Source organism: Mastomys coucha, unplaced genomic scaffold (assembly GCF_008632895.1).
Source record: "Mastomys coucha isolate ucsf_1 unplaced genomic scaffold, UCSF_Mcou_1 pScaffold20, whole genome shotgun sequence".
Lineage (NCBI taxonomy): Eukaryota > Metazoa > Chordata > Mammalia > Rodentia > Muridae > Mastomys > Mastomys coucha.
Window position 1 is genome coordinate 23771201 of NW_022196903.1, and position 27868 is coordinate 23799068.

Sequence of the window (27868 nt, forward strand, 5' to 3'; positions counted from 1 at the left end):
GCTGCTACTGTCTGAGGCCTCAGCTCTGTATCTGAGCTCTTACAAGGGATGCACTGAGCATTCCTCCAGTCAGGACCAAAGGCTGACACTTGGTTCCTGGATAGAACTGCCTATGTAGCAAAGTCTATGTAACTCATTCAGTTTACCTATAGGAAGTGGGTCCCCAAGTTGGAGCAACTGTCTGAATGGTATTAATGAACCCAGACAAGTGGGTAGATAAAGGAAGAAATCTAGACCTTGAAGACTGGGAAGAAGTAGCCTAAGGCCAAAAAAAAAACAAGCCTTGCCCAAGGAACTGTGAGAAAGCCTGTCTCCCTCTGCTTGCTGACTCACTTAGCAGGTAGGTGACTTACCTAATGACTAAAATATCACCAGCTCAGAGACTGGGAGAACCAGAGTTGAGGCCTTAAAGGAAGTATAAGAGATTAAGAAGTTGCTGCAGAGAGACAATAAGATGTAAATATCAGAGAAAAGAAAACCATCATTCTTGCATGGGAGGACCATTCCGGATTTCTTAAGCCCTATCATGGAGATTATGAAAGAAAACCTGATGTAATAAGGGTGTCTTTATTAGTGGGCATATAAAAAGGCAGGCGAATACTAAAGAAACAAATAGATTGGACTGTTGTTACTATTTAATAATGTGACCATAGTAAGTGCTCTAGTACTATAACTGGGTGAGCTTGAAAGGCTGAGTCTTACTGTGCTCCGGCAGTCCTCACACCCGGTGCAAGAGTGGCCTCTCAGTGCTTCCCAGATAGATGTTCCAAATTCTTGGAGATGGTGCTCCCTTCTCAAATGCTAACTTGCTTTGACAAGACAGCTTCTCCAACATTTCCCCACAGGCCTAGGCCTACTCTCTGACTCACTACAAGTATTCATATGCACTGAACTCAGTCATCATAATTTCTATAATACCTTCCCTTGTGGGTAAATACTGAACTGTGGCCTCTACTGCTTCCTTGGTGACTATACCCTAATAGAAATGAGGGGAATGGGCTCCTAGCAGACCCAAGAAAGCCATCAGAGTCCAGGATAAAATACCATCTGAAGACTGCCTTGCTTTCCCCAACAGCGGACAGCCTGCAGGAGAAGAATCAGGACTCTTGTGAAAAGGTGTGGTTTGGCCCAAGTCCCAGCAGCAAAAAAGTTGGCATGTACCAGTGGATAAAACCTATGATCACCCTTAAAGACTAATTCTAGACTCTCATTAGGAAAGCAACAAGCATTGGTTTTTAGCCTCCCTTGGAAAGCCAATCTCCTGCTTTTCATCTCCTCTGCCCCATACCATCAGTGTCACGCTAACAGTTCTTTGCCTGGTCCAATCAGCACCTTGCTTACTAAATTAAATTAAAAAAAGAAAAAAAGAAAAAAAAATCTTCTTAACTGCACCGCAGGCCCCTCCTTGCCTGTGTGTCTTCCACGTAGCTTCATTTTTCTCTACTTGCTAAAATCATGGTGCTCACTCTCTTTCTTCTAGGGCCCAGTAGCTCTCTCTGTGCTTCTCCATCTTGGTGCTTCCTCCTTCCTATCTCCAGGCCTGGTTAGGCTTTAAAATAAGGAAGCATTTTATCACTGACCTGGGAAATTTTGGTTCTGTTGCCCCTGATGGAAAACAACAGATATGTGAAGAGTCTAGGAAGCATGGCATCTTGTTAAAGACCAAGACTTCCTAGGTAGCAATGTCCTGTTCTTCCTCAGTTTTTATATCACTGTTAGCAAAAGCGCCTTTACAAAAAAGTAATCATTCCTAGACTAAGATAGTGTTGTGGGCCAGCTGCAGAGTTAGGTAGGTACAGAACACAAAACAAAATACAACCATCTTTTCCTCCATGTTTGAGCTTGTAGGTAGCATTGTCTCCAACTCACAGATAACCATTCTTTCTCTCTGGGATAATGAAAGTAAGGAGACACAGGATTCAAGAGTAGAGGTAATAAATGGGCACTGTCCTTTGGTTTGCATACTTAAATCATCAAATAACTGCCAGCTATAAAGTACCTACTATACAGTATCAGCCACCACAGTAAGTGTGAGATAAATATACAAAATCTCAATGTTTATAGCAGCTTATGAAGTCATGAAGCACATGTGAATTAATATTGTCTTCATTTACAGATGAAGACACTAAATGTTTGCTAAGTCACAAAACTAGGAAGTGATGGAGCTGGAATTCAACCCAGGAGACTGGCTCCAGATCCAGAGTCTGTTTGCAAGCATTTTTCACGTTTGTCCCCCCCACCCCTGCTCTTCTTCTCCTCAACCCCACCCCCATGCATATACAGGGTGGAGGGAACAACGCTGGCCTATTTTTTTAATTCCTTAAACACGCTCAAGATGTAATTTGCTTATTTTAATTTACAGCAAAGATGGAAACAGTCCAGTACCCAAATGATTCTTCCCCCTGCAGAGGAAAGGGTACTTTCTAAGTGGATAGAAACCAAAGAGTCACTTTGAGCCAAAAGCTGCCTTGCCGTTTAGCTGAGGCAGGGTTTAGAAATGGCATGGACAGTGCCTGTATTAGGCAGTGGCAAGGGTGTGCTGAGTGCCAGCAAAGGAGACAAATCAAACACATGTTTAGATATAAATGTCCTCTCTTCTTTCTCTTCTCTAATTTCTTACTGCCTTGGTGCACTGAAATGGTGGGCCCGCTTGGAGTCCAGTCCCTAGTCATCAGCCGGTGAAAGAAGCCAGAGGCTATTGCCTCTGGCCCTCTTGCCTGCCCACAATAGGAATTGTCTTGCAGGAGGGACTCTGCATGTTGCTCTGCCCAGCAGGTTAGTGGCCTCAATACATGTTAAATAGCCACGATAAAGCTAATGTCTCTAAGCCTTAGGGACTAGCCTGTCTACCTTCATTGATAATAGGATGCAGCATTACACCAAAGAGTGCTAAGAAGTCTGGAGTAGATTATAGAAATAGTAACCACAGTGTGGCATTAAAGAACTAAATGGTTCATCAGGTAAGGACACTCATTACTAAGCCTAATGACCCAAGTTCAAGCCTCACCACACATGAGGAAGGGAAGAACCGGCTCCCACAAATTGTCCTCTGAAAGCCACATGTACTCCATGCCCCCACTAAGTAGACAGATGTGAACATTTTAAAAGAGACAAGACTAGGTAGGTATGTAGAGGAGAGGAGAGGAGAGGAGAGGAACTATGCTCCTGTTCTCCCATCCCAGTCTCATCATTATTGGGTCAAATGACAGACACCACTCCCTGTGGAGATTATGTCTTTAATAGGAACTTTAAGACCTTTTCAGTCATCTACTTTGCAAAGCTTTCCAGCCTGTAGTTGGAAGGAAGCCAAGTCATCCTTCTCACTGGAAACACCATCATGCCTACTTTCACCTCTCTTCTGTAGCTATCACCCTCTGTGGGGTTCTGCAGTTTCTGTCTGCCATTGGGCCTAAGAATCCGGAACTGTGTTTGCACTCCTGAGGATCTAACCCCTTATGCATATACGGAGCTCCTGTTGTCAGAGCTGTGGTCAGACCTTACAGGGTAGCTGAGCTGGATGGGACGGAAAGTGAGTACTTCTTTGTGGAAGAAGAGAACACAGAAGTAGGAAGTCCTGTTTTAGTTGCACATTAGGAAAGGAAAAAACACATTTGGCTAGGAAGTCAAGAGACCCTGGTTCTAGTCTAACCTCTTCCATTGTCAGTGTGACCTTGGATATCTCCTTCCATTTGTGTAGTGCTCAGTTTCCTTGACCAGAAGTATTTTTTAAAATTAGGCTAAATAATTTTCATGACCTTAAGAATTCTATAATGAAAATTCTGTAATCCCATATACTCAGCTGCAGTCTTTCCTCTAATGTGTTGCTATAACTACCCCTGAAGAGCTACCAACCCACGTTCCATTCCCAGGTAACCAGCCTTACAGCTTGGCCAGGCTTGAGAATGAGTCATTAACGCAGCCTTAGAGCCTCACTTCGGTGCTCTTCTGAAAAAATGTCCCAAGCTCCTGCTTAAGGGAGGATGTACCCCAGCTACATGGCAAAAACGAGCTACCTCTTAACTGCATGACAGTGCCAGACCAGAGGGTAAGCTACTGGGGAAAGAGCTGCCCCTGAAATGCCAAGGACACTTTTGCCTAGGGTCCCCCTTCTTTCCCCACCCTCATAACTTCAGGTTCCAAGAGCAGAATCTATTCATCCCTAGGACAAAGGCATTCCTCCTTAGGATTTTTCCCATCTCTCTTCCTCTGTCCTTAGACCTTTGTTTAGGCCAAGACCCTTTGTCATTGCAGTTACTGCATAATTTCTGACTTCCCAGGCAGCTGTCAAAAAAGAAGGGGGTGTTAGGAAATCAGAAATCAGCGCCCCACCTTGTGGTGCTGAGGCAGCAACTTCATCCCCACTTGCCTCAGGATGTCTACCCAGGAAGCTGTTCCCAACAGGCTGAGTTGTGTCCGTGGCACTAAGGAAACACAGTCATTTCTTGGATTTTCATCTGATCCTGGGCCAAGTCCCACCCTTTGCTCTGCTGCAGTTTTCTTTCTTTATTAGGAATAGATAGTAAAAGAAGGACAGAGAGAACCAGCCATTGTTGCCTGCGTTTAAGTGCCTACCAGAGTGTATGTGCTGCCATAGGTACTGATAGCCAGAAATGATCTGTATACCTAGGAAGATTCAAAATTGGCCATTTCTTAGCCAACTGCTGCAAAGTGCTGCCTGCCTCTTTCCCTTCTCAGTGCCAGATAGATTACACCCACTCAGTTCTCATTCCCTGCATTAGTATAAATATGTGCTGAAGAAACACGAGATCCTCGTGCATGGAACCTCCCTGGGAGTCATTGCTCTGTGAACCTCAAGAGCCAGACCCCCACCTCCTCCAAAAACATATCAGACTATAAAGCAACACTGCCTGTGGGAATTTGCAGCCAAACTACATGACTGAGGCCCTCTTAAATCCAAGCCTCCTAGGGTCCTTTGGTTGAGCTAGTACTGCCTGACCATCAGGTTCTGCTGAGGTGGCGGTTCACTTCTGGCCAGGTCCCAGGAGCTGAGGCTGACCCATTTCCCCTGCTTTTTCCAGGGCATGGGGAATTTGGTTATATCCCCAACAAAGCCAGGGACTAACACACTTAGCTTGTGGAAGATGCACTGGAGTTGGGGTGCATTTATTTAAACTAAAGAAGGTTGACAGCTTTTAGCATTTTCCCACACTTAAAATTAACATTGTCTCCCTCCCCACATCGTGCCTCTTCCCTCCCCCCCACCTCCTTCATTTAAATATAAATGACTCGGTCAATGCTTATAAGACTGTATAGGTTCAGAATCTTATTCAATTTAACCCTTTGGGGACATTGAATTAAAAATTGAACAATATTTATTAAAATACAAAAATACACTTTTCTCACATTACAATCAGTGTTCTTTTGTTGGCATCCCCCACCCGAACCACCCACTTTCAAATCTGAACCCTTTATTTTCTCTTAAAGCTAAAATAATAACTGAAAGTTACATCATTAAATGGACCAGAATAACAGATCTTGCCCCCTGCTTGTAACTACTGGAGGTAGGCCTAGGGGAGGGAAGCTTCCCTCCATGGTGCCCATTCAACAGAACTCCATGCCGAACTCATTTGTGTGTTCCCCTTGTCAGTTTTGTTGTAATATCCTGGTTGGCAAAGGCTTCTTTAAATTGAGCCTGTGCCCTTTTTAGCTCTCCTTTCCCCCTCTACTCATGTTCTGCCCCCACTCTATCACCACAACTAGTTGGCACCAGCTGCAATAATCCCTAATGAATCAGCATTTAGAATAGTCACCAAATCCTAGGCATGAGAAAAGCTTCCACTCCCCCAAGTCCCCCCCCTTCCCAGCCTATCCTCCTTTTCCACCTTAAAACAAGCAAGATCTTTTTTGAAAAATCATAAAATGTCATCATTGTCTACAATCATTTGTCAGATACCCGGAACAACAGGTGGACACGGCACAATGCTGATTTATGGCCTCCTGTGAATCATCCCCTCTGCTGCTCTGCTTCCCTCTTCCCAGTGCCGCACCCCCTTCAGGCCGCCTCTTCCCGGGAAACCCTGAATAGACACATGCCTTGCAGAGTGGGTTATGCCCAACTGCAGGAATCTGGTGCAATGTGAAAGCATTTGACTGAGAGCTACGCCAGCTCTCTTCCTTTCAAGCCGTCCTGAAGCACTGTCAGGGGAGACACATGCCAGTCTGAAGGCACAAACCCAGAGGACTTGTGCACATGTACAAAGAAGCAACCCCTGGAAGGATTCGTTGGAATTTTGGTAGTTTTCCTACTTAAAATATATTTACAGATCTATCTTCCCCATTGTCTCTCTGAAAGGGGAAAAAAAATATCACCTCTCAACCTTTTGGCACAGTGCAAATTTGTGATGCTTTTTTAAATTATTTTTTTTTAGTAAGATAGATCTGTAAAGACAGCTCCCAGCCTAAGAAAGATGTCTATAGAAATAGTATTCCTAGATCCTGTGAAGCATCTTCTAAAAACTGACAGCTGCAGGCTGACCTTCCTGCCCCAGCAGCCCACACCCTGCCACTTTAGGGGTGTCGGTAGTTTTAGTTTGTTTTGTCTTAGCAGTTTCCACCTTTCAGCAGTTGACTTGAGGCTCCTACCCACAACATTGCCAAGGTTCCCTTCCCTCCCCCTTTAAATAGAACTTACAAGTTAGAAAATAGTTTTGTTTTGATTTTTTTGTTTTTAAATTTTAATATAATCTTTTTTAACCAGCCCATAGATTTAATATATAAGCATATACAAGAAAAAGTCTCTCCCCACTCTGTACAAAAGTTGCTCTTTTTTGTGCATTCTATTGCATTTTATAAGTTTTTGAGGGAGGGGGAGTCATATTTGAGTTTCCTGTACCTTGTCCTTAGTATGGGTCTGAATTATATAAGGTTCAGAGATAGTGGTGACAGTGGGGTGCAGAGAGTTCCCCAGGCTGTTTTCTGTCCAGTGGGCCCCATGTGCTGGTTTGTAGGTGTTGTAGTTAATATGGTCATGAATTGTGGGCAACACTACTGCCCCCTCACCTGATACACCGGATGGAGCTGCTGTTGCTGCTGCAGACGCTGCTGCTGCTGCTGGGATGTCTTCATCCACCTGGATGATCTCTACTGTCCTGGCAGCTGTGACTGTACTCCGCTGCTGATGCCGCTTGCGAAGTTTATAGAAGACAATCAACATGGCAGCAGCTAGGAGAGTCACTGCCACAAAGCAGCCAATGATGATCTTGGTGGTCTTCATGACTTCATCCAGGCTGGTCTGCATCTTGTCAGTAGTATCTGTCGAGGGTACTGGCACCTGCTTGGGCACACGGGTGGTCTGAATGAGCACCGTGGTAGAGGTGGTATATGCCGGCTGGTAACCAGTGGATGTGGTGGGAACAGGCTTGTACTTCCGCGTTATGTCCTCAGGTGATATCTCTGTGGTCTCCACTGTCACAGTGGTGAAGAAGCTGAAGTTGGGGGTGTTGAGCTCGGCCGAGCTCACATTGAGGTAGGCCGAGGCATTGGAGTTGCCCGCCACATTGGTCACCATGCATGTGTATACTCCAGTGTCTATGAGCAGCACACGAGAAAAGTTCAAGGTGCCATCATTGAGAACAGAGATCCGTGGGTGTCGGGAGGCGTGGCTGAGCACTGTCCCATTGGGCAGCAACCACTTCACAGAGGACATAGGGGGAGTCCGACACTTCAGTTCTGCCATCCGATCCTCAGATATATTGAGGTCCCGGGGTGCATCCATGATGAAGGGGGCAGAGCACTGAAAGGCGGCCTGGTCCACCTCTACCAGGTAGCGGCCTCGCATGTGCATGGGAGCATGACAGCGGCCACAGCAGGTGGAATTGGTAGGTATATACTCCCGAAGCCACCAAGCCAGCCACAGAATATCACAATCACAGTTCCAAGGATTGTGGTGTAGGTGCAACTCCACTAGGTATCTCAGGGGAGTGAAGAGGTCATGGGGCAAAGATGAGAGGTTATTGTGGGCTAAGTTGAGTTCCACAAGGGAAGCCAATCCGTCAAAAGCATTCCGCTCAATCAGGCTGACCTGTGAGTTCATCACCCACAGTTTTTTGAGGGAGCTTAAGCCATGGAAGGACCCAGGCCTGATCTCAGGAAAGTGGTTCCCAGACATCTCAAGCTCCTCGAGCCCCACCAGCGGTGTAAGATTGGGCATATCCTTAATGTTGCACATGCCCAAGTTCAGGTACTTGAGGTTGAACAGCCCCTCAAAAGCCCCCTCAGAGATGTACTCCAGCTTCTTGAGTTCCCCCAAGTCCAGACGCATGAGGGAGGGCACCCGGTTGAAGGCATAAGAGGGGATGCTCTCAATGGGGTTGTTTCGAAGCCAGAGCTCCCGCAGTTTGGACAGGTACTCAAAGGCCCCACTGGGGATGACCGTCAGCCAGTTGTCAAACAGTTCCAGAGTGTTAAGACTGGCGAGGCCATTGAAGGCCCCCACCTCTATCTGCCTGATGGAGTTCCTGCCCAGCTGCAGGACCTCCAGGTGATGGAGGTGCCTGAAGGTGTCGGCCTGAATCATCTGGATGTTGTTTTCCATGAGGTTGAGATACCGGGTGTTGGAAGGAATACCCTGCGGGACCTCAGAGAGTCCCCGGCGGGTGCACACCACCTTGCTGAACTGGTTACTGCAGGAACAGACGGAGGGGCAGTTTTGGGGCCCGGCTGAAGCGGCAGCAGCGATGGCTGCACACAGAATCCACACTTGCGCCGTGAGGTAGACGACGGGAAGCAGGACGGCATTCCAGGTGTGGTGCACAGTTACCTGCCACAAGAGCTTCATGGTGTGGCACGTTCATAATTCACCATCGCCTGGGATTTTGGCTTGGAAAAGAGAACCAGCCTTACCCCGGCTTAAGTGAGCTAGGAGCTCCTCTTTCCATCTGGAGAAGGAGGTGGGGAGGGGGCGATTAGAGGCAAGCAGATCGGCCTAGAAAAGCCCTGCGAAACTACAGAGCAGCCCCTCATCTACCAGCCCACCCTCAAGGCCAGCCCATAGAAAGCTAAGACTCTCTCCCACGTTGCAACCATCCCCACCCAATTCGCTCTCACCTACCTCGGAAGGAAAGCAGGAAAGAATTAGCGCTGTGTCCTTAAGCTTTCTCCACGAGAGCTGGGCTCATCGTTCCCATTCTGACTTTAGTTTTAATTAACAAAGGGGGAAGTAGTGGGGGCAGGGAGGGCAGAGGGGAGGGGAAGGGAGGGGTGGGGGAGACAAAATGGCTTCTAGTAAATCCGGAGCCGGCGAAGCCGCGGAGTTGAGGCGCGCCAGGGAGAGCCAAGGCCCGGCGGGCTATGCAGGTGCATGCCCCCCCGAGAGCCCGAGAAGCGGCGCCACCAGCGCTTCCCTGCTTTGTCCTTGGACCCTGGCACCAGCTTGCTCCAGCCGCGGGAGAAGGCGCTTCATCGCCAAAGTGTGTCTCCGGGGCCCCCAGCCCTCTCCCTGGGCCGCCGCGGGGGATGGGGGTGCGGGGGCGCTCCCGAAGCCGCCCAGGCCGCGCTCGCTGGTTGCTGCGCTGCTCTCCACTCTGCTTTCCCGGCGTCGGCCGCCCGGAGCTGGCGGCAGCTGATTGCAGTCGTGAGCTCGCGGGGCTGCGAGAGTTAAGAGGTGTTCGCTGCGCCTTCGCCCTCCCTAGGCACACACCCCCTTTTCTCTTCGTCTCTTCTCGGAAGGGTTAAAAAGACAAAAACTGGGCTCAGTTCTCCAGTCCCGCCGTCTGCTGGCGCGAGGAGCGGTAATCCGTCCAGCCCCAGAGGGGCAGCGGCGCGGACGTGGTGTTGGGACCCCGTCCGCGAACGGAGGAGCGCGCAGCGCCCGCGGTCGCGCCCGCACCGCAGGCCCCTTCAGGGAGTCCGGGGGCGGGCGCGGGTCCGGCGGCGGCGGCGGCCGCAGCCCCCGGCAGCGCGCAAGCGCCCGCCGCCGCCCGCCACTGCTGGGCTCCCCGCGCGCCGCCGACCCGGGCTTTGTGCGGAGAGTGCGAGTTTGCCGCTGGGGCTCCCGAAGCCTTCAGCAGCGGAGCTGCCAGCGGGCTGCTGCAGCGGCCAGAGCGCTGGCGACGGCGGCGTGAGCAGTGGGGGTAGCGGCTGCGGGAAACGCTCCGAAGCCGGTGAACATGGTCCCCGCTGGCTAGCGGCGGCGGCGGCGGTGGCAGCTGCGGGGCCCCTGCGCTCGGCGCCCACCGTCTCCTCCTCGCGCCGGGCTCGCGGTGTTGCAGGCGGCAGCCTCGCAGACTGCTCTCTCATCCTTTTGTCCTTCAGTCAGAACGTGAATGTACTGCTGACGCATACTGTTCTAGGGAGAAGATTAGCGTGATGCAGTGCTCTTATGTATTAACACCGCTCTCCCTCTACCGCCTGCCCTCAAGGGGTTAACGCCGCGCCTTCCAGCGCGCGCCAGCCCGCGCCGCGCAGCCCCGAGTCGTGGAGGGCTGCCTGCCTTCCTCGCTTCTTCCTTCCTTCCTTCCTTCCCTCCTTCCTTCCTTCTTTTCCCCCACCCCCCTCCCCCTCCCCGGCAGCTTCCTCCCCGCCCCCTCTAGACGATCCGAGCGGCCCAAGCGGGCAAGCGAGCGAGCGAGTCGGAGTGAGCGTCAAGTGAGGGGCTGCGCGCTAGTCGCAGGCGTTCGCAGCTATTTTGGTCAGGTCGGAGCGAGTGGCTGGTTGGCCGCTGATAGGCTGGAGCGGTGCGGGGCTGCAGCGGAGACTGCGCGGCCCCCACCCGGGCAACCCAGCACCCTCTAGCCGTGTACTGCTGGGCTCAGGGGCCGGGGTGCGGCGGCCCTCAGTGGGGCTGCAGCAGTTGGCCGGCCTCCTGCGAGCGCCCGCGTCATCCGCACCCCTGCTAAATGCTGACGGGGTACCTGGTTGCGCGGCCAGAGTTTGGATCTGCAGGATGGTGGGGACCTAGGGGCAGACAGCCGAGTAGACACAGGGGCTGCGTTGAGTCAGAAGACCCCTAGACTGTGCCTGTTCTTCCAGTCCCCTCCCTCGCACACTTTCTTGCCCCCTCCCCTCTCCCACAGTAACTAGGGCTTTAAATGATAGTTTTCTTAATGAGGGCTGTGGGGGCGGGAAACAGTGGAAAGAAAGACCAAATTCAAGGAGTTGGGGGAATGACAACCTGGGGAGGATTGAGGTGGGCTCCCAGAACTCATGGTGCAACCCATGGTTCATTCATGGATCTGCCTTGCAGCCTTGTCTCCCTGTTGCCCCCTTTCCCTCCCCTGTAATGCAGGGACCAGTAAGGTGATTTATGCCTTCTGCCCCTTGAGGTGCACCAGCCTCTCTCTGGGAGTCCCTTAGCAGCTTGCTGGAAGGGGAGTTCTGGCCCCTGCTTGGACAGGCTTTTGTAAAAGCATAGGTCAGCATTTGCCAACTCATTTCCTCCGTAAAAGAACCTCTTTTCTCAGCCATGTGAGGGTGAAACAATCTGTAGATTAGCACTGTGCTGTGAGTCCAGTTGAATATGGCACGGGGTATCCATCCAGCTCATCCATCCAGCTCATCCCTTACTGCCTCCTTACCACCTGTTATCTAACAAGTGTGTTTGTTTAGCCCCGTTGTTCCCAGGTGGGCTGTTACTTAAGGATGAGGAAGCCCAGGATTTTCCAATTTCCTGAACTCTACCACAGCCATAATCTGATTATGATCTGCTGCTTCAAAACCTAAACCTTCTTCAAGTCCTAGAAAGTTCCAGTGTCCGCAACTTAGTATTCCTGTCCTTCGCCAAGACCTTGAAGTTTACATGTGCTGTGAAGGAGAAATATCAACATGATATTTTTGACCCTTTTCTTTATGATTCATTTTATGAACGGGTAGAATAAAGTGTTTGACTAGAGTCATACGTATAATAAGTTGTAGCACCAGGATTTGAGCCCTGACAGGCTTCACACAGATTGGTATCAGGGCACTTGGGTGTGAACATGATTCCTCAGAGTATTCTTTTGTTGTTCTTTTTGTATTTTTTGAGACAGGGTTTCTCTGTGTATCCCTGGCTGTCCTGGAACTCACTCTGTAGACCAGGCTGGCCTCGAACTCAGAAATCCACCTGCCTCTGCTTCCCAAGCGCTGGGATTAAAGGCGAGCGCCACCGCCACCACTGCCGGGCTCCCCAGAATATTCTTACAGGGCAATGCAGTCAGATTTTACCCTCCACTCGCTGATCCCTGTTAGGGTATTTATATGCCCACCATACTAAGAACTTACCTGTGACTGCTCTCATGAAGTGACTGCCCCCTGTTGTCTCCATTTTCCAGGTGAAGGCACTTAGCTCCAGCCAGCAATAATTTGCTTGCAGTCCTGCTGCCAGATAGTGACAGTCAGCTTTTCAAGTCAGTCTTCAATTCATGAGACCAGTGATTTCATCCCTAACAGAATATCCACTGTATCTACTGCACAGGCCAGTGGTGGAGGCAAGGTTGAGGAGAGACTGAACATTCAGTGAAGGGTAGATGAGAAATCAGAAAGAGCGTGAGAGAAAGGACTAAGAAAGTAAGTCCTATAAACTTGTATCACTTGTGATGAGAGAACAAGAGGAGAAATGAGAAACTGAGGTAAGTCGTACCCTCCTGCTAAGGATAAATTCCATTTGACTCTGTAGTGGCTTTTCCCTTGGAGACAGGGTTTTGTTTTAAAGCCTAGACTGGTCTTGAACTCATTAGGATCCTCTAGCCTCAACCTTTGAACGTCTGGAATTCCAGCCATGTGTCTCCAATCCTTTGAATTCCTCATTAAAGCCCATGTGTAAGAAGAATACCACTCTCTTGTTTACCCAGGAAATGTGAGCCTGGTACACCAGGAATCTGTGGGGAAAGCTTCTGTCCTTGACCCAGCTGCAACTTAGCAGGGAAAGCATTGTGTTATCGGGGATGTTGGGGGGTGCGGGGGTATCACTAGGGAATGGGTGGCACACTAGCATATGGTGCCTCTCCTTCCTTGGGTAGAAGAGGGGCTCTACCTGAACTGGTTTCCTGCCTGTGTAGGCAAACTGGGGTCCCATCTGTTCACCTGCTGCCCCCGAATTGTGAAGGTAGATGGGAGGGTGGGCTGATTTAGATTAAATCACTCCATAGGAACAAGATTATCTCGTAGTAAATGCGGCCGATGCTGATGAAAGCGAATGTTCCCAAATTCAGTGGAGTGCTACATGGAACTGCTTTACCCTTTATGGGCCAGCTAGGCCACAGAAATTCCCGGAACCTACAGATAGACTAAAGAAGAGGCTCCCATACCTGCAGTTTACAGTCCTCCTGACCTGAAGCAGTCCTACAACCTCTACTCTTGATAAACTGAGTTCCCTGTGGTATTTTGCCCCTCGAAACTAATGGTTCTGGCTGGTGCCTGGATCTGTAGTGGTACCACTAAGAAATAAGAGAAGGCAATTCACACTTAAATAAGAAGGAACACTATACTGGGCTGAGAACATGGGCAATTTCACATAGGCAGTGTTAAAAGAATCCTGAAGTGTATTCAAGAGGCTCGGCAAAGCCTAGGTGAGCAGCTCAGTTTTGAAGAATGGGCCTTGTATTGAAGTTGGGATGCCTGAGTTCTGCTTGGTTTTTCTGATTAGATATGATGCATAATGAAGTATGCCTTGATTTATAAAATCAAGGAAGTGGACTAGACAATTTCATTTTACTTCTCACAGTCCATGATTTTCCCTCCTTTTCAGACAGGCAGCTTTGGGAAGAAGGCTGATCCTTTGGGATTGTAGCCTAGCCTTGGAAATAGGCCATGGAGATGAGGAGAGAATGCTCCCTTCAGTTTAGTGTAAACATCCATGGGACTGGAATAGAGCTGGTCACTAAAAGGGACATAGATCACAGAATGTTCATTTTTAAAGAATCCTTAAGAGCGAGATCATATAAACTTGGCCTCTTGCTTTACTGATGTTAAGGAAACTCAAAAAGGCATGGTAACTTCCCTAAAGTCACATGACTAGTTAATAGCAAAGTCTGTCCCTCTGAGTTCCTTCTATCAATATGCTGATATGTGACTAATTGGCCTTTAAACTCTGGGCTTGAAGATATTATCCAATCCTTGCCCTGTATTCTTTGTGAGCAGACATGTTATTTTCTGCTGCTTTGGGATAAAGGTGGAGTTTTGATAGTGCTAATATGCCATTCCATGTGACTTGGGTCTCTGATGTTCTTGGGTCAAAGAATTGTTCATGTAGAGGGACCCAGGTCTGTCAGGCTAGCCCACTCCCTACTTTGTGAATGTCTGTCCCTGAGGCATTATCCTAAGCAACCACTAGATGTCCATAACGCCTCGTGGGGTTTGCCAGCAATAGCAGGGTACCATCTTGCTTCTAATATACTTCTGGATCCCTTCTGGGAGGTCCAACAAGAACAGAATCAGCATAAGGGCAAGAAAAGGAAGAGATTTCAGAGACAGAAATAAAGAAGGAAAAATAATATGAAAATTGCTCTCCAAAGAGACAAGGAAAGATATTAGTTGGTGAATTTGTAATGATAAAAAAAAATGTAAGAAATGTTCCACATAGGAGTACTCCTGGCGGTGAGTGAACACATTGACTCTAGTGTTGCTCATTCACTTCTGCTCATGCAAATGCTTCTTCTCTGGAATCTCTGGCCGTGCTCTGTTCATCCTTGAGGAAGCTCCCTGTTGCCGCTGACCCCCTAGTGAGGCCGTGCTGTCACTGCCCACCATCATAAAGTAGAGCGCATTTCTTCCTTGAGTGTATGGCTCAGGGCAACACAGATGCTCTGAACATTGTTTTCTCTAAAATCTCTGCTCTTGTAAAGAAAGTTTTTAAACTAAAGAAGGAGGAAGTCGGGCTGGAGAGATGGCTCAGTGGTTAAGAGCACTGACTGCTCTTCCAGAGGTCCTGAGTTCAAATCCCAGCAACCACATGGTGGCTCACAACCATCTGTAATGGCCCTCTTCTGAGGTGTCTGAAGACAGTGTACTCACATACATAAAATAAATAAATCTTTTTTTAAAAAATGAGGAGAAGGAAGAAGTCAAAGTAGGCTAGGACTATACTATAGCTTTGTGGTAGATCTCCAGCATGGCATTCCCAGTGCCTTGGGTTCTGTCCCCAGTATTGAAGGTGGCAGGGTTGAGGCACTCCATAGAGCCTAGCAAGAACAATTTTCTAAAACTTCATCTGAGCTGGGCAGTGGTGGCACACACCTTTAATCCCAGCACCTGGGAGGCAGAGGCAGGCGGATTTCTGAGTTGGAGGCAAGCCTGGTCTACAGAGTGAGTTCCAGGACAGCCAGGGCTACACAGAGAAACCCTGTCTCGAAAAGAAAAGAAAAAAAAAAACTTCATCTGAAATATGACAAGCCAGCTGATAACCACTACAAAGAGCTGGGCTTATGATATAGCTCAGTCCTACCTAGCATAAGGAAAAGTACTGCATTAACTGGCCATGGTAGAACACACCTATAACCCCAGCATTTAAAAGTTCACAGTCATCCTACATAGCAACTCTGAAGCCAGCCTGGGATATATGAGACCCGTCTTGAGAAAAAGAAAGGGAGAGAGGAAAGTTACATGGAGCTATACAGAATACAAAGGCCTCTTTCTCTACTAAGACTAGATTCACCAGGGCTGGTGGTGTCTTTGGACTGGGGTGAAAAGACAGGCCTCCTGCCTGCTAGCTGTCTCTTCCTTTCTGGAGAAAATAAGTTTGGGATGCCATTTTTGCCACAGTCACACATAAGGGCCAGCAAACAAAGAGTTCCAGCAGAATGCCTGTGAATACCCCTCCCCCCTTTGCAGGTACACTGGTCCATCTAGGCCTAATGGTTTACTTTCTTTATTCACCTGTATATAGAAAAATAACTTTAGTAACATTTTCTGGGTATCGATAGTACTTAGGCTGTAAACACATACAGTTCCGAGCTAGAAACCATTAGGTTCACCAGTTTATAGGTAGGTTTAAGAAGTTTTGTTATGGTTACAGAAGTAATGAGTGACTTAATTTCTGTGGCTGCCATAAAAACATTTCCGCATAATAGTCAATGACTTCAGCCAGCAAATTCTCTTGGAGATTTAGAAGCTCAAAGCTCATAGTCTAGCAAGGCTTTGCTCCTTGGAGAATCTTGAGTGACCTGACTTCTGGAGGCAGCCCTTGTCTTGTCAGTCTGTCCCCTTTCCTGTCTGTAATTTAGAGGGACACTTCTGGTTGGATTAGAGCCCACCAGGATAATCAGTGCAAACTAGGTCATCCACACCTACAATTAATTGCTTCACAGATGGGCATGTGATGTATCTGTTGAAGCCACTCATGTACCCTAACTACATTCTACACTATTACGTGCAGTGTATACATGTACATGCTAGCAGGCATTAGAGCACAGTGGTAGCTATGAGGAATCTCTGGAATCAGACAAACTTGAGCCTAAATCTCAGATAGGCTTCCTATGTACTACACACTTGTAAATCTTTAAGTCTCAGATTCTTCATGCGTAAAGTAGGTAACTTCTTTTATCTTATTGGGCTACAAGCAAATATTGGAATTCATAACTGGTCTCAGCAAACAGTAATAATAGTATATATTGCTTTTGTTTGTTTTATATTGATTGGTTGGTTGATTGATTGATTTCTTTTTGAAGCAGAGCTTCTCTGCACAGATCTGGCTGTCCTGGAATTCTCTAGACCCATGTGCCCCTGCCTCTGGAATGTTGGGATTAAAGGCATGTGCCACCTCTGCCTGGTGCAGTTATTGTTTTTAGAATGGAAGCTACTATAGAAAAACAAATCTATTGTCTAGTCAGTTTTTGAGTGGATTCTCTTTCTGTTATCTTTTTATTATTTGGGATCACTTACTCTTGGCATTGCTCCTAATTTAGAACTTCTAATTCTTCATTCATGAAGTGGTTTTTCTATTTCTAGCTATTAATATAATTCTGAGACATGATCTCACTCTATAGCTCTGGCTGCCCTAGAACACACTACTATGTAGATCAGGCTGGCCTCGAACACGAAAAAAAAAAAATCTGCCTGCCTGTCTGGCAGGGGCCACCATACCCAGCAGTTAATATTAGCTTACTAACTTGTCAACATCTCACATGGCCCCAGAACATATTATATTCAGAACTGCTAAAGTAATCTCTGTTAGATTAGTAGAAACCTGTACTGTTTGTAATCTATTCTCCATAGCAACTAAAGTGATCTTGGTGGCTTTACATCAGATTATGTTATTGATTTACCTAAAATGTTCCATTTTCATCATAAATTGAATAGCAACTGAAATGCCTACCACAGTTCCTCAGCCTTTATCCCTTTCCTTCAACCTCAGCCCTGACATTTATCAAACCCCTTCATACTTCTAGCATGACAGTTACACTGGTCATCATACTCGGAAATATTCTTAAATTGATTCTCTCCCTTGGGATTTTGCTCCATCTTCCACAGAGATTGCTCTTTCCCGCATCCTTAGGCTATCTTCTGGAGCAGGTCTCCCAACAGAGACTCAGAGTAACTTCCTAGCGGTTGTAATCACATTCGCCAGCTTTCGCTTATTTGCTCTGTATCATTTCCAGAGATGACCATGTTTGTGTATTTGCTTATGTGTTCATTGCATTCCCCCATGGAAGCACAAAATCAGCTCTTCCTTCCTTCCTCCTCAGTTTTCCTTCTTAGTAGTAAAACTGTTCTTAGGCCTCTGAGGAGAAGAGCTTGGACCCCTCGTTCCATAGACACCATTAGTCCTAACTCTGCTCCATTATAGTCTCTGAAAAGGTAGTTGACAATTTGTTGGTTTTGTTTTTTCTCAAGATCTCTCCAGTTCTCACTTTTGACTTTCCTAACTCCTGCTGATAGACTCCTGAGAGGCAGTTTTATGGGGCAACATAAAGGCGTGCAGGTTTCTGGTGGTTGTGAGCTTGAGGAGTGAGTTGAAGTGTGGACACAGGTGTACAGACTTACCTGCAGTCACATCTGCATGTGCCTGTCATTTTCAATTTTGCTAAAGTGCATTTTCTGCTAAGGGTGTGAGGACTGTTGAGCCTGAAATAGAGAACACCAGGACAGTGAGATCAAATGCTTTGAAAGTGGCTGTGCCAACGCTTTTTGCTAATTAAAGAATGTTAGGACAATCACCACTAGCAGCAGTAAAGGGCGCCCCATTACCTCTCTCTATGGTGAGTTGGGTAAATTTAAAAGCAGCTATAAATACCCCACTGAGCTCCTGAGCTTAAGCACAGTTGGGGCTGGGTGAAGAGGAGGCCTAGCTTCTGTCTGCTCCTGTCCCTTCTCTAATAGCTGTCAGTCTCTAAACTTTTCATAACAACAGAACAAACAGCTCCATCAACAAACTCTTGATTTAACTTAAAACACCCTAGAGAAGGTACCACACAAGTGAGAATCAAGTCTGCCTGGGAGCCCAGGTCCCCTGGGTCCTTTCTGTGTTGTTGCCTTTGACTTTTTTTTTTTTTTTTTTTTTTTTTTTTTTTTTTTTTTTTTTTTCCTTTTGCCTAAGGAGAAGGTGCTTCAACTTGTTCCTCTACCACAGGTGTTTTTAAGGAAAACAAAGTCACTAGGCTTAAGACCACTCTCCCAGGAATATTCTAGGCACCCTTACTAGAATTCAGTATTTAGAATGTGTGAGTAAGTGGGAGTATACTGTCTACATTCACTCGCTACGATTTTGGGCTAATTTTAAGAGGTATGATCAAATTTGGAATGTCTGTGTTTTTAGTGTCTTGAGCTTGGCCTGCTGGGTCCTCTTGGGTAGTTTCTTGCTACTCTTCCACAGCCTCTAAGCCATTCTTACCCTGTCAGTTTATAGAGCAGCACCATGTTGCTACTACCTCCTCTCTGCCAATGTCCTTGATTTGTTTGCTTTTTTTGTAGATAGATCATCATTTCTGGCCATCAAGCTGCTTTATCCATCAATTGTTTTCAGTCCCACACTGTCAGCCTTAGCTATGGCTAGGATCCCCCTAGTTCCGAATGGTATAACTTCCATTTGTCATTTCTGTACTGACTTAGCAACTTGGCTTCTTCCACCATGCATTCATTGGCCCATCCTAGGGTCTTCAGGGGGTGAGGGAGAATCAAAGGACAACATAGCATGTGGCTAGAGTGATCTCTCAGTCTCTGAAGTGACCACCCCCTCTGCATCCTACCTTAGCCTGAGGAGGAGTACTAATGCTCAGAGGTAGAGGGGAGTGCAGCCCTGGGGATGCCAGAACCAGCCTTACCACTGGCTTCCCCTGAGTCATCAAATGAGCTATGGGTAGGTTGGCTGGCACCAGGTTCCTGGGTGCTCTGTCCTTTTACTTATCCCTTTTTGGGTAGTTGGATTTACTCAGCATTCAGACCGCTTTGGTCCATGTTTTCAGATGCAGCTTTTACCTACAGGTGCTTAGTGAAGCTTACCTTTATTGTAGAGGATGTGACTGCTGGTAGACTTGAAGTGAGGAACTAGGGTCCTTAGATCCTCACTCGTGTTTACAGAGGTTGGAAAGTCCCTGGTCAGCTGCTTAGCTGGGCTGTTCACATGTGCATTTTCTCCTATTTACTGCCTCTCATCACAATATCTGTAATTGACTGGAGCCAATAGGTAGGTTTATTTCTTTTTAATTAAGGCAAGCATGAGTCTTTTAAAATTTACTCTGTTCCACTATAGAATACCTTCATACACCCCACCATAAATCCTCATCTTTCAAATTTTGCGTCACTACCAGCCAAAAGTGCTATGAGTAAGAAGCACTTAGAAGCCTTTTGTCTTGGACCATTTAACTTTTTTCTGTTAAGGACACCAGACTGAGGAGGTTCTGCTTCTAGTGAGTGCAGTGAAGCCCCACCCAATTGAGGGTGTATGGCTACCCCCCTTGGAGCCTGGCTAGAGGATCCGGCATTTCTGTGTCTCTTTCTTGGTAACTGTGGCTAGTTTGTGTGGCAGCCCAGTGAGACTGCTTGATTGGTATTCTGTGCACAAGCACTGAAAAAAGCCCAGGAGGAACCCTGCCAGCCAATAACTCTGAAAGGGCTCTTTGTGCAAATGAGCAGCATGCGAACTGGACAGGGCTCGCTCCCTCCCCCGCCAGTGTCCTCTCTGGCCAAGCAATTTGGTGGTGCTTTGGCGCTGGCACAGAGTACTTGGGGATCCCTCCCCAAAAAGAGACCATCTTGGGATCCCAGACACATAGAGCAACTTGAGCTCTGTCCTTCCTGCCCCGGCTCTGGCAGTCTGCCTCCAAGTGCCAGTCAGTGGGATCTATTCAGGGCTGTGTCTATGCATAGATAAGGGGCAGGAAGTAAAGAAAGGAGGTGAATGTGAACAGACCAACCATCAGCAAAGTAGGGACACTCTCACTTCTCTCTCTGGTGGGATCCCTAGAGCCCCTGGGGGCATGGAACCACACTACACATGAGCTTCCTTCTTTACCAGTCCATCACTTTCTTCCAGCAGGACCTGAGCCATTTGATTTCCTAATCATCTAAAGCTGCCTGTTGTCCCATGCCTGAGAAAGGAAAGAAATAAGACCCTTTGTGCCTGCATAGCTGACAGCTGCAGAGTAAGACTCCATCAAACTAATACCAAGAAGCATCCTGGTGCTGATAGGAGCCAAGCACAGCCAGGCACAGGCACTAGTGACTACCCAACCCCATGCTTAATGCCTCTTAAGGAGTTGGTTACTGTCCCCACCTGACACTGTCTCCTCTCAGATGTTCTTTGTTATTAATGGTGTTTCTAAACACATAAGCTTGACTCACTTGCTTCAGGTGAAGAAGACCATTCTCATTAAGTACTGTTTTCTAGGAAGGAAAAGTATTAAATAGGTGTTGAAGAATTTTCTAAGGTCTCACACTCACATGTGAGCCTAGAAGACCAGTGGACTGACAAGTGAGGGCAGGTGGGAGTGGTTGGCTTCCTGAGACAGCCACAAAAAGTGGCCCACCTCCAAGCTGACACCAGCTGACCCTGAACCTCGATTTCAGATTACTGGTGGTTTTCTTTTTTTTTTCATACAGGCTTCACCTTTCACAGTTTTTTGGTACCTCCATATATCTCATTGACCTTAATTACTCTATGTTGATCAAAGACCCCGATGTCCACCTAGTGACAGAAATGCAAGCTAAAAATGAGTGAGCTGGAGAGATGGGTGATTCAGTGAAGAAAGTGATTGCTATGCAATCATGAGGACCCAAGTTTGAATCCCCAGAAATCACATAATACCTGGGTAGGAATGGTGAGCTGTCTCTATCTCAACATGGAAATCCCCTGAACGTTCTGGGTAGCCAGAGTGGCAAAGTTGGTGAGCTTCAGGGCAGTGATAGACCTTGTCTCAGTGTAGATGGAGGAGAACAGTCGAGGGAGACAGCTAATGTCACCCTTGGGTTTTCACGTGGACCTGCATACAAGAGCACCTATATACACAATCCACATTCTGGAGAATAAAAGTAACTCACAGCCCACAGAAGCAGTGACGTGCTGTTAGCAGAGTGGCCATTGAATAGGATGGTGACATCAGACAAATTTGGGTTTTTTTTTTTCCCCTTCCTTATCAGACTAAATGCCCTTATTTTATTCTTGAAGCCACCAAAGAGGGGTGTTGTGTGGAGGGAAAGACTACAGCCTGACATAGGCTACCTTGTAACAGAAGGCTAGCAGAGTTGGGCTCCCTGCACTGCCTTGTGCTTCTCTCTCCTGGGTATGTCTTCTCCCAAAAAAAGGAACAAAGATGTCACCCTGGTCAGGGCCATTCCTTGTAATGTTACTTTCATATCCAGATACTTAGAGGAGAAAACCCAAGGAAATTTTCCCTTTTGCCTGAAGCAAATGTCTGGTCCAGACTCTATCCCAAGTATGGCCACTGGCATTTAAGATTTATGTGTTACAGTGTCTCTGCCCAATGTGGTCAGGTAGCTTTGCAGCTTGGAGAAGCACCACCCCCCACCCCAATTCGTACACACACAAAATGTACTCAGGCCCACCTACACAGGGGAAGGCTCCTAAAGATGCACACTTTGTGGAGTAAGCCAGCCTACCACTTCCAGAGGCAATTGCCCCATACTAGGTCAGGTGGGTGGCAAATCTGAATCCAGTGCCTTGAAAGCTTTTCTCTGCAGTTTTCTGCATGGGTCCTGAGCAGCACGATTCTAAACTCCCTCCTTGTCTTCACCTTGCTGAAACCACTCATTGTTTTTGCATTTTACAAAGAGCTTTCCTCCCCTTCTCTTCTCCTGTCCCTTTTATCCGTACTCTTCCATTCCCAAACAATTGAAGACAATATTCCAAAGGGGCCTTGTTGGGGTGGGAACAATAGACATATGTTGGTCAATGGGTCAGATAAGTCCTAGGGTTCTGTTGCATGGGAGAGTGACAGTAATTCACAATAATAAATTGCATTTTTCTTTGTTAACTCTGTGTGTGTGTGTGTGTGTGTGTGTGTGTGTGTATGTGTATGTGTCTGTGTCTGCGTTTGGCATGCATGCCATGGGGAATGTGTGGAGAGATCAGAGAGCCACTTGAAGAGTCAGTTTTCTCCTTCTACCTTCATGTGTATTCCATGATAGAATTCAGGCTGTCAGACTTGGCCGGCACATGTTTTGCCCACTCAGCCACCTCAGCCCTCACATTTCCAACTTCAGAGTAGAAGAAACAATCAAACTGTAAAGTGATAGATATGCTTGTTACCCTGATTTGATCATTATGCAATATGTGCATATATCAATAAATATATACAATTGTTGTGTGTCCTTTGAGAGCCATTTAGAAATACATACAAAACAGAAAAGACTTCTTGAAAGAGGAGATGGCTTTGCTGACAACTCTAGAGTCTGCCAGCCTCTGCCATGCATCTGCTCCATTACGGTTTCCAGGTGCTTAGTGTGGACTATATCTCTGTATTGATAGATCTCATTTGGTTGTCACGTGCATTTGTCTTGGAGGCCTCCTAATGCCATTTGAGTTTCTGAAATCCTTATTTTGCAAATCCATTTGTGTCCTGGGTTTAGCTCCCGATTACAGGATTAGCAGAGATTATAAGGTCTGTCTGATGTCTTCTCCAAGCTTTCTGTCTGATTCATAGCTACGAATTGAGAAATTTGCACACAGATAGAGAGGAAATAGGGGTAGATATAGGCTGCTGGGGAAAAACAAACAAAAAGGCTCTCTTAAGAACTGGAATGGTGCCTGCCTAGATATTTGGATCAGAACCAGTTAAGAATCTGAAACCTTGCCGAAGGCCACACGACTTCAGAACTATTTGAAGCTGTCCCTCCCTTCCTCTTCCTCTCCCCTCCCTCTGCCTCCCCCATCCTCAGCAGCTGCCCCTGGAATGGAGGAGTGGAGGTCTGAGGACCAGCTCTTTCTTCCCATGTATGTCATCAACCGTCCTGTCATACACCTTGTCAGTTCTCATTAGACAGACCCTCCACTCTACAATGCAGAGCTGGAGACTGGTAAGAAGGACAAAGGTGAGTTTGGGGTACAACAACTCCTGCTGTTCCTGTTAGGGGGACCAGTGATTTCGCTTTGTTTCAGGGTCATACGTAACTGTGCTTAAAATTCATGGGTCACACTAAGCTGTTTTATCCAAGTAAGATTTAATAGTGAGGATTATCATGTTGTGTATAAAATTGGTATCAAAAGTACAGCAGCTCTAGCATGGGCTAGTTTAATAGAAATGTGACCCTAATCAGATTTATAGGTATCTTTCCTGGCTGCAGGACAGTTGCCATAACTCCAGGCATCTCATGCTTATACACTACTCTCCAAAGGCAGGGAAAACTATAGATTCCTATTTTTTAAATCATTACAAAACCATTCCCTAAAAGCCTCTCACCTGACTCCATTTACACCTACTCATTCAGACCGGGATGACATGCCCAAAACTGATATGTGGGATCAGAAAGGGAACTCTCCTGTCCCACCCAATGATGACTGAGGCTGGGGTTTATAGCTTCAATGGATTTACATAGGAAAAATGCATCTTTATTTTTATTAACCATAAGTAAAACCTAGCTTTTCATTTGAATATGAATGTAAGCAACAAATCATAGTAAAACCAGTGCAGCTATGACCTTTGTCACTCCTTTGAAATTATGGTGGCTTAGGAAGGGGCTGGAGAGATGGCTCAGTGGTTAAGAGCACTGGCTGCTCTTCCAGAGAGAATCAGGGTTCAATTTCCAACATCCTCATAGTTACTCCCAAACAGTTGTAACTACAGTCCCAGGGGAATCCAGTAACTTCTTCTGGCCTCTGCAGGCACCAGGCATGCATGTAGTACACAGACATACATTCAGGTAAAAACATCCATATACATAAAATAAAAATAAAGGAAATTTTTTGAAAAATTACAGTGGGATTTGGATGTTGTAAAATCTTGTTACTTAGTTTACTGGTAAATGTACTTACCAGGAAATGTACTTTTATGTCTGGATTTGGGTGTGTTTTTAGAAAACATTTTCATAAACCATATGTCAGTAAAATCAGTTTCCTGTGCATTGTGCATATTTAACTTTCCTGTGTATGCTAGAACCCTAGTCTGTGAAAGGGCCACAGCACAGAACTGAAACCAGTCAGTATTTCCTGAATCCACATGAGAGGGGAAGGTAGAAGGAAGGAACAGTGTGGATGAGTTGCCTAGCAGAATCAGGTAGCCTAAATTGCACTGGCATGGTCTTCTCTCTGCCACCACCTGTTCATTCCTTATTATTCCCATTTAAAATCACTCCAGTCTTTCTAAAATAATTTTTATTTCCTTAAATGGAAAACTCACAAGAAAGCCTTTTTTAAAAAGCAAATAGAGTGTATAGAATAAAGAAGCATATTACTGAATTCTGGCAATCCCATTTGCCCTCAAGGCTCTGCCCCTCTTTGGTCAAGGAGATGCTAAAGACAGATTAGCCGCACACTGGGACTTGCTCCTTAATATAATCAGAGCTGAGAGATAATTGAAAATGGAATAACTCAGTTTGCGGTTCTCTATTTAGTGCCCTGTCGTTGACCTGCCTAAAATAATTCAGTGTGTGGGCAAAGGTAGGTTTATGATCGGCTCCCTGTCTTAGCCATTAGTAACCCTACACCCACCCACCAAGGAGATCACTATGACTTATCTTTTATGCACATGAATCATTTTTAATGATTTTTTTTTTTATCTTCTCCTTGCTCACGAAAACATGTTTCAGTTACTTGCTCCAGAGTTTGGTTTGGAGCAGACTTGGCACATCCTCACCTCTGACCCACAGCATGCCTTTCCTCTCTCTGCTTCCCTCACACACGGTCCCCCTTTCAAAGTCAAGCATCCCATTCTCCCTCCTACCAGCTCCCGTTAACCCAAGCCAGCTGTGATCCAGCAACCACTGGCTACTTGACAGGGTTGCACTTACTAGATGGGACTCAAGGGGGGCCCTTTGTGGTACAGTCCTGAATGCCGAAAGGTATGAGAGCCCAAAGGGCACCCATTGCCCTAGCCCTACAGAAAACAGCACTGGCTGGGTTGGCACTGATCATGCAACTTTATGGTGCAGGGGCCAGGATTAGATCAGGGCCCTTGAGAGCAAGAAGGAAGCTAGTGATGAATGCCCTAGCCAGAGATGAGGCATGGCAAAAGCAGTGGCAAAGCCTGGAGCTGTTTCCACTCACTGTATGGTGGCACTCTTGGGGGAAGGCACAGTCTTGTCTTTCTGCCAAAGCATTCAAGTCATCCTTCCACCTTCCCACTTTTCCCTTCTTTCTTGTGGCTGCTCCTCCCTTTGCTATCTTCTCCTGATCCCCTAGCTCTTCCTCCAGGACCTTTTAGGGCTGTATGTAGATACTGCAGGAGGGGGTGTTCTTTCTGGCCCTGTGTGCCATACCCTCCTGGTATATTCCTGCTTACTTGTGGAAGCAGCTAGAGTATAGAGTGGGGAGGGGTTTCCTCTTCCCCCTTTTCTGCTGTCTCCTCCTGCCCTAAAAACTTTTGATTGCCATGTGAAATCCACAGTCTTTTCCTCATTCCTTCTCTGCACTCTTTTCTGACCTCAGAGATGAAAAGCATTGTAGGGAGGGAGTGACACCACAGTTGTAAATCTAGGCCCTGTTAAGTTGTGGTGGTTTTAATTCGGTGCCCTAGTACAGAAAGGCTGGCTGACACTGACTGCACTTCTACAAAACTTCTTCTGGAGCTTTCAGGAGGGTGGGGGGTAGGGGGTGGGGTGTTGGTGACCGTGTGTGTGTGTGTGTGTGTGTGTGTGTGTGTGTGTGTGTGTGTGTGTGTGTTGGTGAGCACATTTGTGTGTATGTGCATGCTGCCATCCTAGAGCAGGCCTCACATATAACATTTCACTTGAGAAACATTCCTTAATGGTTCACAACGGCAAATGTTACTGTCTTTAAGCTAAGTAGTTCAATTAGCTGTGATTGGAAAGAGTGGGATAAACTGGGGAAACTCACAGCTTATTTGGCACCAGCCTTGGGAACAGGAGAAGAGGAAGAGCATGTTCCTCCCTTTAAGAGTGGTCACAGAGACTTGGCTAGCCACGTAGCCAGGAGAGTATTGCCCAGAACAGTCTTTTATTTGGGAGAGATAGTGGAGCAGAAAAGCCTCTAGGGGAGGTGTAACATCACATTCTCAAATGAGGTGAGTTGTACATGTATCCTCCCTGCTGCTAGACCATCAGTTCTCCAAATAGTCCTTACTCCCTTGTGTGCCTTCTCTGCCCTGCTGGTACAGCACAGCACACTCTCAGCTAGAGCGAATGCCCTCTGCTTTGTAGCTCCTCACAGCTGCTCACATGGCTCTGTTCATGGTCTTCCTGCCTACCGAAGAGCAGAAGCTTTGGGGAATATTCAAACCATCACAGAGCCTTTTAAAGCATCTTTACAGGCAACTACAGATATATGTGGTGGGTGACGTGCACATGTGGCCAAGACCTTCAAAGTCTACTCCCTATTCTTTCCCATTTCCCTTTGTCTTAACTGCCCTTATAGGAAAAAAACAAAGACCACTTCAGTCTGAAGAATTTTTCTTTCCCTTTTTACCCATTGCACATTTCAGTTTGTACAGGGTTCCATAATTGACATGTCACCCTGTCAAGTCCCCCAGCACATCTTCCACTTTTGTGATAAGTACCAAGGCCCCGCTGGACCTCCTCCCCAGCATCCTCTTGCCTAAATGCTTCAGCCTTCCCGGTGAAAACAAGTTTGCTTTCCCAGTGTCAATAAGACACAAAGCCAAAAGCTCCATCTTTCTTCTCTGTTCTCACTGCCCATATGTAGTTGGCATAGTTCTCCGCCCTGCCCACCACCATGGTTATAGCCCACTTACCTACCCAACCCCTCCTGTGGGAAGGACTGAGGAGCTTTAAGTCTAGGGGTAACACAACCATTCATCATGTGGCAATCCAGCACTGCAGGTGCAGGGTCAGATATTCATTTATCTTTGAATTCTAGGCCTGTCAAATCCTTACTAGCTTTACAATCTCAGACCTCAGGCACCTCACTTCTTTAAGGTCACGTCCACCCATAAAACAGGGATGTTTACAGAGTCAGGGTACAATAGGAAGTGTGCCAGAGAGCCCCCTGCTCAGGGAGGGATGGAGTGGTAAGGTCCATCCACGGTGGGACTTAGGGCAGTGAGATGGGGAGGATTCTTGGCTGTCTTCGTCATCACAAGAAAATCTAGCGGAACCAGAGGAGGTGGGTGAGCATTTCAAGGAGGCATGTCCCAGGTAATACTGCTTTCTGAACCAAGAAGCATGGACCTTGTGGGATTCTCCATCCCATAACCTTGGGGACCACAGGATGACTCCTACAGTGATGGGGTGGGGTGCAGGAGAGGGGTTAAAAGGAAGAGGCCTGAAACACTTTATCTGGTTCTTCCTTCTCTTTTTCCCATGTAGAAAGTTTTATTTGAATACCCTTCTAAAGACAGGGGACACGCGGGGG

General features: G+C 47.0%; 2 protein-coding genes across 2 annotated transcripts in view; one reads left to right on the plus strand and one right to left on the minus strand.

Moving 5' to 3' along the window:
* Snd1 (staphylococcal nuclease and tudor domain containing 1) overlaps window positions 1-27868 on the plus strand; it is a 404121-nt gene that overhangs the window by 337397 nt on the left and 38856 nt on the right. The window lies entirely within an intron of this gene.
* Lrrc4 (leucine rich repeat containing 4) lies at window positions 5265-9787 on the minus strand. Its single transcript, XM_031381337.1, has 2 exons — window positions 9071-9787; window positions 5265-8897 (listed from the first exon to the last, which is right to left on the minus strand). The coding sequence occupies exon 2, from the start codon at window positions 8795-8797 to the stop codon at window positions 6833-6835; it is 1965 nt and encodes a 654-aa protein (XP_031237197.1). The 5' UTR covers window positions 8798-8897; window positions 9071-9787; the 3' UTR covers window positions 5265-6832.